The sequence below is a fragment of the Musa acuminata genome, chromosome BXJ1-6 (assembly GCF_036884655.1).
Source record: "Musa acuminata AAA Group cultivar baxijiao chromosome BXJ1-6, Cavendish_Baxijiao_AAA, whole genome shotgun sequence".
NCBI lineage: Eukaryota > Viridiplantae > Streptophyta > Magnoliopsida > Zingiberales > Musaceae > Musa > Musa acuminata.
The window spans coordinates 9,141,912-9,157,981 of record NC_088332.1 but is presented as its reverse complement, the minus strand read 5'-3'; the positions used below and the strand labels follow the sequence as shown (position 1 = coordinate 9,157,981).

Here is a 16,070-nt window from a genome sequence, read left to right as displayed (position 1 = left end):
CCTTCACTTTATTGACGCCGTTAATGGACGTGGGATCCATGGCGGCAAGAAAGTAATATAAGTGGGCGTTTAGGGGCATTCTCGTCGAATCGCGCCATTTAGTGAGTGCTCTTCTCTGGCGCGGTCCAACTCGGCGGCTTCTTTGTCGTTGCTTCGTTGAAGGTTCGCTTGCTCCTTTCGGCTTCAGGTTCCTGATCTGTAGAACCACCAGTATCGATATTACTCCCTGTGAAGCGACACTTCCGATCTGCTTTGTGGATCCCCGAGAAACTGGTGGTAGAATCTTCTTTTCCGGGAAGATTCGTCGATTCGGTCCGGTTTATTGATTCCCGGGATAGACGGATCTGGTGTTGCTGCCGCTGCAGGGTCGGCTCTAGGGCTTCTGATTCTGATACTAGAAGCGCTAGGGTTTGGTGATCGAGTCTCGGATATTTGATTTTTTTTGTGGGTAATCGATGGCGGAGACCAGGCGGTTTTCACTGACCCCTCAACTGGGTGAGGATTTGGTTCTTCTTCTTCCTTCTTGTTTCCTATTATTCTTCTTTGATGACGTTGATAGTCTCTTTCGTCACATCCCTTGTCTCGTGTTGAGGTTATATATTTTTCCCATACTAATTATATATTCTATATGATTGTCATTGTTGTGTAATGTTTCTCTTTATGGGTGGACGATGCTGCTTGAAGTCCCTTTGGGAGTCTCATTCCAATTTGCCTTGTCCATTGAATTCTATCTGGAATTCCAAATATATATGTTGTTTGACATGGGAAACACTGTAACTCAAGAGGAAAGTCATTCATTTGTTTGTTTGGAGGAAAATACACTTTTTAGTTACATTTTCGGATGCAGCGGTGTAGTTGTTTGAGAGAATCCCCTCTCCAGTGGGGACAAGGTGAATTCTTTAAGCGGTGCAATTTGGCAAGTATAATTTTGTGAGAAAATTATTGTACAAAATACTAAGAATGTACGATTTTCTTTCATGTATTTGATTTCCTTTTCTCTATGGCAAGTAATATTTTCTGGTCGTTTCATTTGTATGCACAACTAATAATCCACACCACTGATGGTGCTTTGGTAGTGATAAAATTTAATGAATCTCTGTTCTTTTGATTCATATTTAGTTTCATCATATGTCTAAAGTCATTAACATAACTCTGCTTTCTTCTCACCATGTCAACCTTTAAATATATGTCCAGAGTCATAAGCTGAATAAAATACTGACTGATTCCGAATTACTTATGTCCACTTCTAGATGGTCGACGACAATTGTTTATCTTTTTTTTTTTTGCTGATACAATTATCTCCTTATGCATGCACAGATATTGAGCAGATACTTCTGGAAGCACAACATCGCTGGTTACGACCTGCTGAAATCTGTGAAATACTTCGGAACTATCAGAAATTTCGTATTGCACCAGAGCCACCGAATAAACCACCAAGTATGATCTTTTATTGCAAGTCAGGGTCTAATTTTTTTTTTTCACTGGGTTAGTCACATTTGCTGATTGACATATAGTGTTTTGGTACAAACACCTAATAGTTTAGTTGTTTGAATTGTTCTCAAGTTGCTTATATGCCTATTTATGGTATTTATGTTTGGAAGAGCAACATATTCTTCATGTGTTTTGCCCCAGGTGGATCTCTTTTCCTCTTTGATCGTAAAGTATTGAGATACTTCAGGAAGGATGGCCATAACTGGAGAAAGAAAAAAGATGGAAAGACTGTGAAAGAAGCTCATGAGAGGCTAAAAGTAAGTTATATTGGATTGGCGTCTTCTATTTGTGTTACTTGATGAGTAAAACAATGCACACTTGTTGGTTATGCCTTCATGGTAATGTTCTGTTGTGGTATTTATGTATCCCCTGGTACAGTGGCTTGGATGTGGTATTCCACTCATACTCATAGCACATGCATGATTTTTGGCACCTAACACCTTGGACATAAATCATAATTACTATCCAAGCCTTCCAGAGGCATGGATAGTGTTTTATAGAATTTGTTATAAATTATTATTAATCAGGATCATTTTCATGTATAGACACAGATGAAAGCACAAATTTTTACATGAATGGATATTTTACTTCTTCGAATGCAGATGACACGTTCAACTGTAGTGGAAAATAATTTATAAAATTTAACCATGTGAATTATGGAAAAGACATAAAATTATATATAATGAGCTTTGTAAACATTCTTAATTACATAGAGCATTGGAAAACCAACTTGCAACTCATGCTTTCAGTGTAATTTTCTGGAATTTTTTTTTGACAGATCACAGGCAGCCATCACAGGTTCTTTATTTTTTTTTTTTTATATGTGCTGTGCCTATGCTTTCTTGCCAAGATATAAAATAATGCCACCTGGCTGGAGGTTGTCTGTTCAATGTTGGATCAGTATCAAATTGGTTTTACTTGATATAGTGATCCATGTTGGGTGTTGGTGTTTTTGGCTAAATATCAAGATTTATTGATTAATATATCGTAAGACTTGAATATCGGACAATTTATGGTGCTCATGTCCAACATTGGTGCTTAGATGACTCCTGATGGCTGCAGATCTGGCCACAAGTCTTTTGAGAAGGACCTGCATGTGTACCTTTTCCTGTTCTCTTCCTTCTTTCCGTTTTTCTCTTTCACTGGCAGCATGAGACAATCTGCCTATGGAAGATCTAGCTCCTAGTTTGTGCTCATTTATGTGGTTATAGGGGAATCTACCTCTACAGCCTTCTATGTCAGTGGCAGATACTGCCAGGCATGACACTAGCATATTGACAATGATGAAGGCTGCCATCATCGTAATGATTCTTGAGAGCTCAAAACCTGAAAAAAGATATCATGATGTCATTTAGGTTCAGTTGGCCCATCCTTGTCAATCCTGCTTCAGTTTGGACATCAGGATTCCAAGCCACTTGTGCTTATATTTATCGGGTAGATCAATCTTTGCTCAGATCCGCTGATTTCTGAAAAAGTGTTTGTTTTCTTGTAATTATGTAACATGTGAGAACCCATTACTTATGAATTACAATTTCTTTTATCTGTAGAACCTGCTTCCTCTCTTCCTTTAAGCCAATGGAAAAAGAACACTAGTCAATCAGATATTAGATTAGGCTTCGATAATTTTGTTGTTTTGCAATCATAGGTCGGGCTGGGCACCAGGAATGAGTCATGTGACATGGTTTTAGCCTATTTGACCTATAGTGTAGCTGAGTCTTTTCAGGTTCATCCCTACTGATCTCTCATACAGATTATTGAAGCATATATACTTACTATTGCACTGGAGCAAGGCAACATGATTGCTGCTCTCAATACAATTTTGTACAATTTTTTTGGGTTCTGAATACTATTTTTGTGAAATATGAGATTGCAATTGATATTTGTTCTTATTGGTGAAAGCACTTCCTAGTTTGCTTATAATGCAATCAATTAGGAGAACAAACAGAAATTACTGAATTATGCACACTTACCTTTTCTCTTTATCTAGCTTATCTGCTGGTTCAAATTCGAATTTGATTTCTTTCCATACTTCACAAGCAGCGGCTAGTTCAAGGCTCCATTTGCTAGCTTCATGGATAATTTCATTACCTTCACGAGCAAGATCACGTTCATCATTATGAGCTTGTACACACACTTCTAAAGCCACCCTATTAGCTACTGCACCAGGTGCATTTCCCCAAGGGTGTTCTAAAGTTCCTGTGCCAAACTGTAGTACGGAATCATCCCCAAAGATTTCAGTAAGAGCAGGCATATGCCAAACATGAAAACCCTCTGAAGCCACGGGCAGAACGCCTAGCATAGAGACCCATTCGTGAGTGAGAAAAATATTGCGACTTTCGTCTTTTTCAATATAATCGTCATGTAAATCAACGAAACCTAAAGTCATCTCACGTTCCCCTTCCAGTTTACCTACTACTGTACCGGCATGAACATATAATGAGCTACACTTTTGGTTTCTAATTTTCTATAGCATGTAACAGAGTTGCTTTTTTAAGAATGTTATATTGTTGGATGCTACATCTTTGTAAATATTGAACTTGTTTTCAGGCTGGAAGTATTGATGTGCTTCATTGCTATTATGCTCATGGTGAAGAAAATGAGAATTTTCAAAGACGGAGTTATTGGATGCTGGAAGAGTAAGTTGTGGAACAAAGTTTTCTTTTGTGCTCTGTTGTCTGTTTTGTGATATCTTATGCAAAATTTTGCATGCATATTGATTACTTTGATACTTTCATATAATTTCTATTTTTCTCTGAACTCTGAACATTTTGAAGCATGACCTTATAAAACACTGAGCTTGTTTAAACTTTAAACATCCTCTGGTGTTCTGAAACCCTAATTATATGAATGTGTTCAATTCGAGGATTTCTTCATTTTTTATGTGATAAACTGACCATTTGTCTACCTACCTGTTGGTGTAAATGTAACATAGAATCAAGCGCTTACAATGCAAGTGATCACAATATATAGGAAACACTACTAGTTGATCTTTGTCCAATGCTTATAGCCAATATGCAGTAGAAAGAGGTGACAAATGTTCATTTTAGAGTTAGCCAAGTCAGCAAATTTCTAGTTTCGTCAGAGTATGGAGTATGATTTTCCAACTAATATCAATTGTGAATATGTACGATACCAAACTATGTTTATTAGAAGTTTCGATCAAACTTGTTCAGCAGGAAATTCACTACACAAAATTCTCAAGTATGACGTGTTCAATTTGAAAATTGTATCATAATGATTCAAGAGACATTGAGCATTGCAAGGGGCCAAAGTGACTTTTCTCTTTTGTAGCAAGTTTGTTGTCTTTTCTTTTTTCATGACCTTCGAACTAGAAGCTCAAGTTCCCCTTCCGGATAATTTTTTTTTTTTCAATTTTCTACTCTTTTACTTATTTCTTAAATGATTTTGTTTCTGAATCCAACATTTAATTGTAAAAGATGCTCGTCATGTCTTGGTTAGCTGTGCATAACTATCAAATTTCAGGAAAATACTTGCAAGAGCTGTTAGCTATACAGTAACTGCTAGTATTAGTAATAGTACAATCACAATGATGCTAGACAGATCAGTTATTAATTGTTTAGGTCTTATGGCTGATGTCAACATGTTGACCTTCTATTGTTCATCAAGATAATAATAACAATAATAAAAATATGTTAGACTTCTCTTTCTTCCTATTTGATTGAAACGTGAAAATCATATAAAACCTTGAATTCTGTTGTTAAATTTTATCCAGCTTATAACATCACTGTCACCATAGCAAGATTTTTTCCATCAATCGGTGGATCAGCCATGGAGGTAATAATAAGGTTACATAGATGTCAGATAACTTTGCAATATGGAAGTGATTGCTCAGTTCAATTTTAAAGAAATAAATACGGTTATCATTATCTTAGTCAGCATATACATAAACATCATGTGATTTCCTGTCTCCTTTTTAGTTTTTTCATTTTTATGTACTCTAGATCTTGCATTTTTGTTACTGACATTTAAAGGCACTTGAAAACATTACAGATTGGTGAAGCAAATAGACTTCAACAATATGAACATGCAAGGATCATCTGTATCATGATTTTTCTACATTCATCTGTTAATATACTCCAAATTACTTAGTTGTGTATGAATACATATAGTAGTCTAGGAAAGAATCACCTATGCAGTCTGGGGCTTATTCTAGACGCTAACCTCTGACAACAATATAAGGCTAACTGGGATCCCATGACTTGTGGTCAACCTGACACAACCCTCTAGAATTAGTGCTAATATCCTAATCCAAATTTAGGCAGAAGAATTTCATTCCATTCACATACACATCATAAGAATAAAAAATGCAACTGGATTTTGAGCCAATTCTCTATGTTGAGAAGGTTTCAGAATATTATTGGATAATTTTTATTATTCTTTAATGTCAACCAAATGCTGGTCTTTTTCAGCCAGTTCCTATAGAGGTTAGTTGGAGGCAAATTAATATGCTGATCTTTTTACCAAAAAAATTAAAATTCATTACTCCACATCATAAATGGAGGCTTTTCTTTGTTGTTTTCTGTACTCCAGAAAGCTGAGTTATGCCATTGAAGAATGCAGATCTGTAGGGAAAGTTTATCACAACATGAAGTATAACATAGTTAAACAAAAGTTGCAGGTTTTCATTGGAAAGAAGTTTTCCTATGATGATAAATATCAAATAATTATCTATATCTATATTTGTGCTATCTAAGTGTCTGTCTGCATTCTTTTCATACTTCTTGGATGTTTTCAGCAACAGTATGAACTTTATGCTCTCATTTGCAGCCCATGGTTGCTTATTGACTTTGAATTTTGTGATAACACCACTCTTTTGATATCTTTTGATGCAGGGACTTCATGCACATTGTTCTTGTTCACTATCTTGAAGTCAAGGTTGCAATTAACTTATCTTCTCACGTTAATTTGTTTGACATTTTTAGATTTATTGTTATCCCTTAATGTTTGTTAGTATTTTTTTATCAGTGTTTAAGAATTAATTACTTTACATGGATGATATATACGTATTACAATACACACGTATATATGTTTGTCAATTTAGGTTGTTACTTTCTACATCTTCTATTCACTTCCTAAGGCGGTCCATGAAATGTGATTATGTCTTCAATCAAGTTCATTAGACTCTGTAGCTGTGGAAGCCTGCTATGCAAGATGTTTCTAGTGTTTGTTGCATGCACTGTAGCTGTTGTAAACTTCACAAAATGAACATGGACTGAGCAAGTGTCCTACAATTAGAACTGAATGTTGGTGCAATCTCTGTTATGTTAGTGATTAGATTGCTGCCAATTTTGCATGTTCATCAATATTTTTAGTTAATTAGTTCCTGACTTAATCATTTCTTGAAGTTCTATGAAGTTACAAGTATTTATTGTGTTTGTTTATGAGTCACTTGGTGAAAACCATATTTTGGTGGATTGGAAATTCCATCCTTGTGAGTCAATAAAAAATATAGAAAATTGACCATTGTGGGCTTATTTTCCCTCCCAAACTTCGAAATCCTGTATCTATTTTTACAACAGTCATTTCCATGCTTTCAAATGAGGGTAACTGCAGTAAAAATTACAGTTGTTACTGCTAGGCCATTTAGTAAACATCTCATGAGTTTGATCTATTTTGCTTCTGCTTCTTTTCTTGTTTCTACAATTGCTTTCTGAGGTTTCTTCATATATATACAATTTGTCAAATTGCATATTTATTCTTTAAAAAATTTCATTTGTATGGATTTTCTTGTAAGTCCAATTAGTTTACTGGTAACTTTGTGGATAGAGGACATTTTGATGGCAAAAATGCTCTACATCAATCAAATGACATAACTAAAGTTGTAAATTGATGTTTAATAAAATCTGTCAAGAACCATGGTTCACAAGAATATTTAGTGGGGCATTTGTGAAGCATATTAATGAAAAACACTAGGGGCGAAAAATGAATCACGATGGCTAATGTTTAAGTAGGGTTAATTTGACTCCTGTACACAGATGAATGTGTGCAATATTTGGGTTTACAAAGGCATTCATACAAATAAACATTTTGGGAGTGTTAAGTACAATTAGTTTCACACTTTTGTACAAGTATATATGCCCAACAAAACAATTTTTGTTTGTCTGAATTGCAACTATTAGGTGATTTGTGAAAAAAAGTATGTATTATCTGGAATCTTAATGACACTTTTGCATATCCTCTTATAGTGGGTCCTTATTGTTTGGTTGTTATTTTGCAGCATGACATACATTTTCCTTCACGCCATCATTTTATCTTTAATCTTTATTTAGAGATTTGCACTATGTTATTCCTTGGCTTATCTGGACTGGCCTTATTTTAGCCAATATTCTTTAAACTTTGGTTTTTTTCTGAGGCTACAATTTTTGTCATTTTCTAGGCAGCTTGCCGAATTATGAGACTGCCTTTCTTGTTGTATATTTGCATCTGTATTTTTCCTTTAACTTCTTTAGTATCTTTGGGATGATGCTTTCTTTTTAAATACAAGATCGTTGGTGAACCTAAAGGTAAGTGTCTTTTATGGGCTAATTCTTTGGCTTTTCCAGATATATTACCTATTTGGCAGGAGATGTTCTTATTATCTCACACCCAAGGATTGAAATTTTGACCAGTCCGGCATGGTCTGGCCAGTACTTACTGGTCCGGCCACCAGCCAGTATGCAGATCAGCCCAAAACCGGGTGGTTTGATCCGGTATATATATAATACTTTTTTCTAAAACTTTTAGAAAACTACGGTAAGGTGTGCGACTCCTCTTCACTCGCGATGGTTTTGCACGGCCACTGCTTGCTGCTTGCCCGTCGCCAACTCCAGTATGCATCCTCCTCTTTTTCCTTCTTCCTCCACCTATTTTTCCTTCTTTTTTGGCTTTCTGCTTCGTCTTCCTTCGTCCTCCCCACCCTTTAACAGTTCGCGGTACATTAATGTTACGTTCATGGTATGCTGAAAGCCTGAAACAGACTGTCGTACCTGTCTGTCCATGGACAGGCACAGGTCCAGTATCTGAAACTGTGAACCTTGCTCATAATTGATTTCAAATGTGGTTGATTATAATCAATAGGTTTTGTTTTCTTTTGTTAATGAAAATCGATCTTTAATAAGCTTTTAATGAAAAGGAAGTTTATTGTTGTAGTCACTTGGATTGTTGATGATTTGAAAATAGCTTACAACTTTTTCCTAATCTAGCCATCATGACTCTTTGTCTACCAAAGAAATACCATTCAATTGCTGTATTATCCTTCAATTATGATGAATTTTGCTTATACATATTAAAACCTTGAAGCTTGAATTTACAATGCTCAATGATGGAATATACTTGGACTATGAACCTGTGCAGAGGTTGCTGCATTTAAATCTGCACATGTTATGAATTTATTATCTCATCTCAAAATATACTCCAGGGTCATAAACCGAGTTACAGCCGTACTAGAGATGTTGAAGAAGTTCCCCGAGTTAACCATATGGATAGTCCTGTCTGTTCTAATTCCATCACAAGTCAGAGTCAGCTGCCATCCCAAGGAACAGATGTTGATAGCCCTAACAGTGCACATACATCAGAATATGAAGATGCTGAATCAGGTATAGTTTACACAAGATAATAACCTGCCATGCATCATCTTACGCAAGTATAGATCCACTGATTCATATTCCAATCATGCACGTTCTCTTTCAGTGTATCTAAAGCAAAATTCGATGCAGCAGATAATCATCCAACAAGTTCCAGATACTACCCTTTCCTTAGGATGCAGCAGTATGATGCTGGACAAATGATGAGTGTTCAGCTCTTGGACCCTTATGTTTCGGATCCTTCCATAGATAGTAACCGTGAGTTCACCTCTTCTCATCTTGTCTGGTTAATTAGATTACTTAAATAAAGCTACCGAGTGAAGTTGTTCAAAACCTTCTAGGTGGTTTTCAGGGAACACATGATGCGGAACCAAAATCAGACTTTTATTCAGTTACTCAAGAGGATATAAGTAGAGTATTTGATGAAACAGGTCTTGGGTTATCATTTAGGGGGTCCAAAACACAGTATGATCTGACATCATGGGATGAAGTCCTGGAGCATTGTGCAACTTCATTTCAGATGCCATCTTTTCAATCATCTGTTGGTTTTACAGAGCCTCCAGTGGTGGAAAATAATAATAAACTTGAATCTTCGATACTTGGAGATTTATATGATGGGAATCACAGCACCAGGCCAGATGGCTCTGGTGTGTTAGACAAGCCAGCATGGCAGGTACTATTTCTTTTCTACCAGCATTTATTTCCACCTTGTGCTTATCTATGTTGAGTAATCATGTGCAAATTTTGATCTTTAAAGGTCTAGATGCTTCGTTGCATAAATCTAACTAGACATTGTAAATCTTCCTATCACACGAAAATAAAATTTTTCCTTCTATAATAATTTTAATAAATTAAGAAAGTTTGTTTCCCATTACTAACCTAATCATTGTTTAAGTTAATTTTGTCATTTCCAGTTTCTAAATGGTTGTAGCATGTAGCTTGGAACTTCCAGAAGACATAATTTTGGGCAACCTCAACACTTTGCTGCATTAGATGTTTTGCATTTTATGAAATTGGGTTACTTGACCACAAACCTTTTTTGGTTTTGGAATAACTTCTGAGTTGGAGAAAGTGAGGTAGGGGTTTACCTACAATTATAAATTCTGAAGATTTGCACGCAATCCTGTTAACCAGATGTCTATTTATTGGTACCATCATCAGATCAGATATAAGGTGTCCGCTCAAAATTCCTCTCAGTAATTTTTCTATTTCTTCTAATAAAATAACAATAACAAAAAAGATGTCAAATATTATGTTGCCAGTAACTGCATTATTCATGAGAATAATTTTGTTTAAAGTTATGTTTTTATTTATATTTGTTTTTATGTTGCCAGTAATTATGTTGCTAGTAACAATAAAAAGATGTCAAAATTTTGATATGCCAGAAATAATTTTATTCAGAACTCTCATTATTTACAACAATCTAGATTGAGCCAATGATCATCTAGGGCTGAAAAATATGTTAATATTTGTGAATCTGCTGTCCCTGTGGTTCTTAATGTAATTTTTTTGGCTTGATTTCTTTGCATGAATTTTGAGAAGTTCATCTTTCTATAGGTGATTCATCTGGCTTGGTAAATCTCATTCTTAACATTTTCTGTTGCAGCTTTCTAATCCTGACTCCGAGTCAGCTGTTACGTCAAATATTAACGTGGAAAATGGGACATCTGTATCTGAAAGTGTCGATTGCCCTTCCATTGTGAAACAACCATCATTGGACCTTTCGATTATTGAAGGTGAAGGCCTAAACAAGTATGATAGCTTCACAAGGTGGATGAGCAAAGAACTTGGAGAAGTTGATGACTCACATATGAAATCAAATTCTGGGGTATACTGGAGTGCTGTAGGAAGTGATAATGTTGTTGAAGACTCTAGCATTTCAAATCATGAACATTTAGATGCATATATAATGAGCCCCTCGCTTTCAAAGGACCAGCTTTTCAGTATAATTGATTTCTCTCCAAACTGGGCGTATACTGGTTTGGAGACTAAGGTAAGTGGGATTCCGAAATTGATGAATCTTGTTTATTTCATTTCTCAATGATCTAGGTAGGATCTGAAATATGTCAGACTAGAGATTAAAATGGTCTGAGATTGATGTAGTGTATCTTTTCATCTCTTGCTCATTCTTTCTTATGTATATTATAGGTTTTAATTACTGGGACATTCTTAAAGAAGAAAGAAGACCTTGGCAAATGTAGATGGTCATGCATGTTTGGGGAAGTTGAAGTTCCAGCGGAGGTTGTAGGAGATGGAATTCTTCGCTGCCATGCTCCACCACATAAATCTGGAAGGGTACCTTTTTACGTCACCTGTTCCAACAGATTGGCTTGCAGTGAAGTGAGGGAGTTTGAATTTCGTGGAAGCAATGCTCATCCTGTGGAAAATATAGGTTCCTGCATTTATAACACAAATGAAATGCTACTTCATATACGTCTTGATAAGTTACTTTCTTTGGGTCCAATTGACTACCAAAAAATAGATCCAGAGATATTTAGGAAGAAAGCTCATGTGAGAAGTAAAATTAGTTCAATTATGATGGATGCTGCTGATGAGTGTTCTTCTCTGCTTAAGCTAGCTGAAAGAGAAGGATGCACTGCTGACTATGTAAAGGATCAGTTGCTTGAAACACTATTACGAGAGAAGTTGGTTACTTGGCTTCTACACAAAGTGGCTGAAGATGGTAAAGGCCCCAGCATGTGGGATACTGAGGGGCAGGGCGTGATACATTTATCAGCTGCTCTTGATTACTATTGGGCCATAAAACCAATAGTGACTGCTGGTGTTAATATTAATTTCAGAGATGTACATGGGTGGACAGCCCTTCACTGGGCAGCATTTTGTGGAAGGTGATTACACCAGATATTTTATTTTGAGCTCATATACGTTCTTGATTAGTTAAATTTGAGTTTCTCTCTCTTTCTTTTTCAGGGAGTGGACAGTTGGTACCCTCATTGCAATGGGTGCAGCACCTGGTTTATTGACAGACCCATCCCCTGAGTTTCCTTCAGGAAGAACACCTGCAGATTTAGCATCAGCAAATGGTCACAAAGGCATTGCTGGTTTCCTGGCAGAGTCATCTTTGACAAGCCATCTTTTGGCCCTCACTATAGACACAAAAGAAAGTGATCTACCAGAAATTGCTAGCTTGACGGGTATTGAAGATGATGCAGAACGGAGTGCTCTTGAGGTTGCTGAGGGAGACATGCAGGCCGGACTTTCACTGAAGGACACATTAAGTGCTGTTCGGAATGCTTCTCAAGCTGCAGCTCGCATTTACCAAGTTTTTAGAGTGCAGTCATTCCACAGAAAGAAGATTGTTGAGTATGGAGATGACAAGTCTGGAATATCAGATGAACATGCACTTTCACTTATATCTATCAAGTCACATAAATCAGGACAATATGATACGCCTCTGCATGCTGCTGCCATTCGTATACAAAACAAGTTCAGAGGATGGAAAGGGAGAAAGGAGTTTTTGATTATTAGGCAACGGATAGTCAAGATCCAGGTCTGATGTTCTTGATTGATCACTTTGCTTGTGTATTTTCCATGTGTTTTGCTACTTTTGTTGTCCACCCATGTTCTTGGTTGCCTATAGTATTTTTACTCCATTCACTTTGTTTTGCTGTTATGCAGCTTTCATACTAATGCTAGAGCTACTAGGTCTCAAACACATCAGATACATGTTCAGCATGTTACATGCACATAGTTTTGTGTAGCTGTAGAACATAAACATGTTTGCATATTATCCTGATACAAACCCATCATTGTCATTCAGGTTTTAAGCTGTAATGAAGTCATATGATATCAGCCCTGGGCATCAGTCAATCACCATTGTGTTAGTTATCTTGCATTACCAGAAAAAAAATTATTCTCATTGTGCTTGCATGCATGTCCATCATGTTTGCATGACAACCATGTTCTTGATGACTCAGCTTTCTTTTGTTGTCCATTTGTTTGTTAACTAGTCTAGTTCCCCAAGTAACTTTTACCAGATTCCAATTCCTGAATATAGTAAAGCCTTGAAGATTACAGTGATAAACAATCCGGTTTCTCATCCACAGTCCAATATACATCATTACACTCCAATTCTTGTTGTCTCATTTTGGCAAAATGGCCAAGATTTGGTTGCAGAGGTCACTTTCTTCATAACTAAAGAAATTTAAGGCCTAGTTGCAAATTTTTCTATCAGTAGATGAATCTAAAGTAGGTAAAACATGGGAAGGTTCAGTGACCGAGCAGCAGTTTGACTGGCTTCCCATTCAGTCAAGGAGAATCTATTGATGAGGAAGGCTATTTATGCTGATACACTTTCCTAAGTTAATAGATAACCTGAATTTATCAAGTAACAATTCTTTGTAAAATTGGTCGTAAATATTCTGTTTAAACTATGACTTTGGTTTTTGTTTTGATTTATAATTTTGACTATTAACTCAATAGAGACTAATGTTGAAACTTGAAATTTGTTGTGTAAGGGGTGATAATTTTGAGTGTCAAACATTGTGTTTTTTCCTGCCATTTCAAGTATTTTTTTCTTTAAATTATGATTTTCTTTTACTTCAATTGGTTCTATAACATTAATGATTAATTCAGTAAAGAAAAATGTTGACTTAATTTGCATGAAAGTCAAGCACTGTACCCATTCAGCTGCTAATCTGTTTTTGTTACAAGTACTTATTGTCATCTATTAGTTATTTATTTATGTTCTTGTTCTGATGACTAGGCTCATGTACGTGGCCATCAAGTGAGGAAACGATATCGAAAAATTGTGTGGTCAGTAGGAATTGTGGAGAAAGCTATATTGCGTTGGAGGCGTAAAGGAAGTGGCTTACGTGGCTTTCGATCTGAAGGTCTTTTGGAGGGCACTACCATGCAATGTCAACCTAAAAAGGAAGATGATTATGATTTCTTGCAAGAAGGCAGAAGACAGACAGAAGCTAGAATGCAGAAGGCACTTGCAAGGGTGAAGTCTATGGTTCAATATCCAGAAGCTAGAGATCAGTATCGAAGACTTCTAGCTGTTGTTACAGACTTCCAGGAGTCCAAGGTAGCTCTTTTTTCTTTTACTTGGATTTGTTCTACTTCCATGGCATACCAACAGACCAAATTTTTGATCTAGTAGGTCTTAAGAGTTTGTAGGTATTTTAAACTAACAAGCCATAGTGTCTCATCTTTCGTCATATTGAGAACTATGATTCTGTAGTTCCCTCAAAGTTTTGTCTTCTATCATATTCTCTATATTATATTGCTTAGTTGTGAGCTTGGTTTAAGTAGCACATATGAGATATTTGAAGTTCTCTTAGAGCTGATGTCTGGTATCAAATCCTTCCATTTCAACTTTGTATTCTGTTTCACCTGATGTTCTTGTTCCATCTGTGTGTCTGTATTTTGGCATACTGTTATGCAAAATCTTTATTGTTCTCTTAACAATGTGTTATTCAGATTAGTGAGTCCAGAATGAAAACATAGTGTGTCTTTTGAGATAGTAACCATGAACATGTGGTTTATGCAAATTGTAGATATCATATACTATCCTGCATGCATCACTGGGATGATGTAATTCATTGTTCCAAATGGCATGCTGTGTTCTTCAGCTTACTGAGGCTAGAATAAAATTGGCTCAAATCATTGCAGTGTCTTCCCCATCCTTAACATTCTTCTAGTTCTTTCCTTATTTTTTTGAGATAGCAACCCTGAACATGTTGGTTATGCAACTATAGATATCATTTATCATCCAGCATGCATCACTGGGATGATGTAATCCAGTTTTCCAAGTTCTGCACCCTTCAGACTATGCTTCTAAATAGGACAGGGTTGGTAAAAATTAATGCTCTTTGGGAGATATTTTGATATCTAAGCTAGGAAACTACCATGTTTAGTCCAAAAGTTGTTCTGCTTAGATTTTGGGGTGCCAGTGGAATGGGGTGGCTCATGCCTGGACCATGCTTCGACCGAAAAACTAGGATTTTGACCCTTCAGCCAGTTGTGGCTAGTGCAATTAGACTAGTCAGGTTTCTGATGGCTTAGACCTAGTAGTTCTATAAAATGCTGTAGGACTGATTCTTGAAATGGGCTTGCCTGAAGGTGTCGACTGAGCTCAAATGCATGAATTACGGTTGAGACATGGCAACCTCTGGATCGTCATTAATCCCTGGACTCTTTCAGGAAAAATGTGGGCCTTGGTTTAGGTGGCCGTGATGGTAAGATCATTACTAGTATGAGTGTGGCTAGCTGATAAAGCCTAATGAATCGTTGTAAATGAATATTATCATCATGTAATTGACTATTTGTTTGGTATACTGCACACTAGCACCTAATATAATTTTGACACTGGGACTTGTATATTTTTATTTTTTACAGGCAATGGAAGAAAGCGTTGACAATGAGTCAGAGGAGAATGCAGATGGGGATTTCATGGTTGAGCTAGAAGAGTTCTTGGAAGGTGACACGCTGATGCCCAGTGCTTGATGAGGTTGAACTTTATTTGTAATTCATATGTTAAATATTTGCATCATAGTACCACCTCTAGTCCATTAACTGCTACTGTAAATCATCCTCCACTAATCATAACCTCCTAGATACAGTTAAGTTGCATTTGGCGTGTGTCATGCATGTAGCTGATATATTATGAGCAACAATAATAGCTGTACTGAAGAGCTGGAATGAACTCGAATATAGTTTGTACATTGTACCATGGACAAGGTGGGAGTTACATACATAAATTATTAATGTAGTTTGTGCCGTGGAGAAAAAAATTGGTATTGCATACTAGATTATGGTTTGATTCTGCTATGCCATTGTGTTTTTACTTTAATCTGACACAGCTCTTAGTTTTGTATATCAAGGAAGAGTTCTGTTGAGAGGATGCATGATCTCATTGGCCCTGTTCTGCTTATGCTGCTTTCAGTAGTTGTATGATAAAGATGTGCGTGACTTCGGTTTCCACTAATGTAAGTTTCATGGCTTCTGAAGTATAGTTATCATGCTTTGGTA

General features: G+C 36.4%; 1 protein-coding gene across 6 annotated transcripts; it reads left to right on the top strand.

The window, feature by feature from the left end:
- The first annotated feature begins 101 nt into the window (after nucleotides 1-101).
- Nucleotides 102-15,848, top strand: LOC103987459 (calmodulin-binding transcription activator 3). Of its 6 annotated transcripts, none has more exons than XM_009405772.3 (13): nucleotides 102-495; nucleotides 1,318-1,437; nucleotides 1,633-1,748; nucleotides 4,039-4,127; nucleotides 6,345-6,387; nucleotides 8,909-9,086; nucleotides 9,207-9,332; nucleotides 9,416-9,747; nucleotides 10,681-11,067; nucleotides 11,223-11,923; nucleotides 12,006-12,585; nucleotides 13,801-14,124; nucleotides 15,438-15,848. In XM_009405772.3, exons 1-13 carry the CDS (start codon nucleotides 456-458, stop codon nucleotides 15,543-15,545), a joined length of 3,144 nt encoding a protein of 1,047 aa, XP_009404047.2. In that variant the 5' UTR covers nucleotides 102-455; the 3' UTR covers nucleotides 15,546-15,848. The 6 variants fall into 6 exon arrangements, with proteins under 6 accessions (XP_009404047.2, XP_065042958.1, XP_065042957.1 ...); XM_065186886.1 differs by having other exon boundaries at nucleotides 6,345-6,390; nucleotides 9,210-9,332; XM_065186885.1 differs by having other exon boundaries at nucleotides 6,345-6,390.
- The last annotated feature ends 222 nt before the right edge of the window (nucleotides 15,849-16,070 follow it).

Bases quoted from the DNA above. Each gene is read 5' to 3' on its own strand.
- LOC103987459 (XM_065186885.1), top strand. From the start codon at position 456: ATGGCGGAGACCAGGCGGTTTTCACTGACCCCTCAACTGG. The intron at 6,391-8,908 runs GCAATTAACTTA...AATATACTCCAG, and splicing joins ACTATCTTGAAGTCAAGGTT to GGTCATAAACCGAGTTACAG. The intron at 9,333-9,415 runs GTGAGTTCACCT...AAAACCTTCTAG, and splicing joins TCCTTCCATAGATAGTAACC to GTGGTTTTCAGGGAACACAT.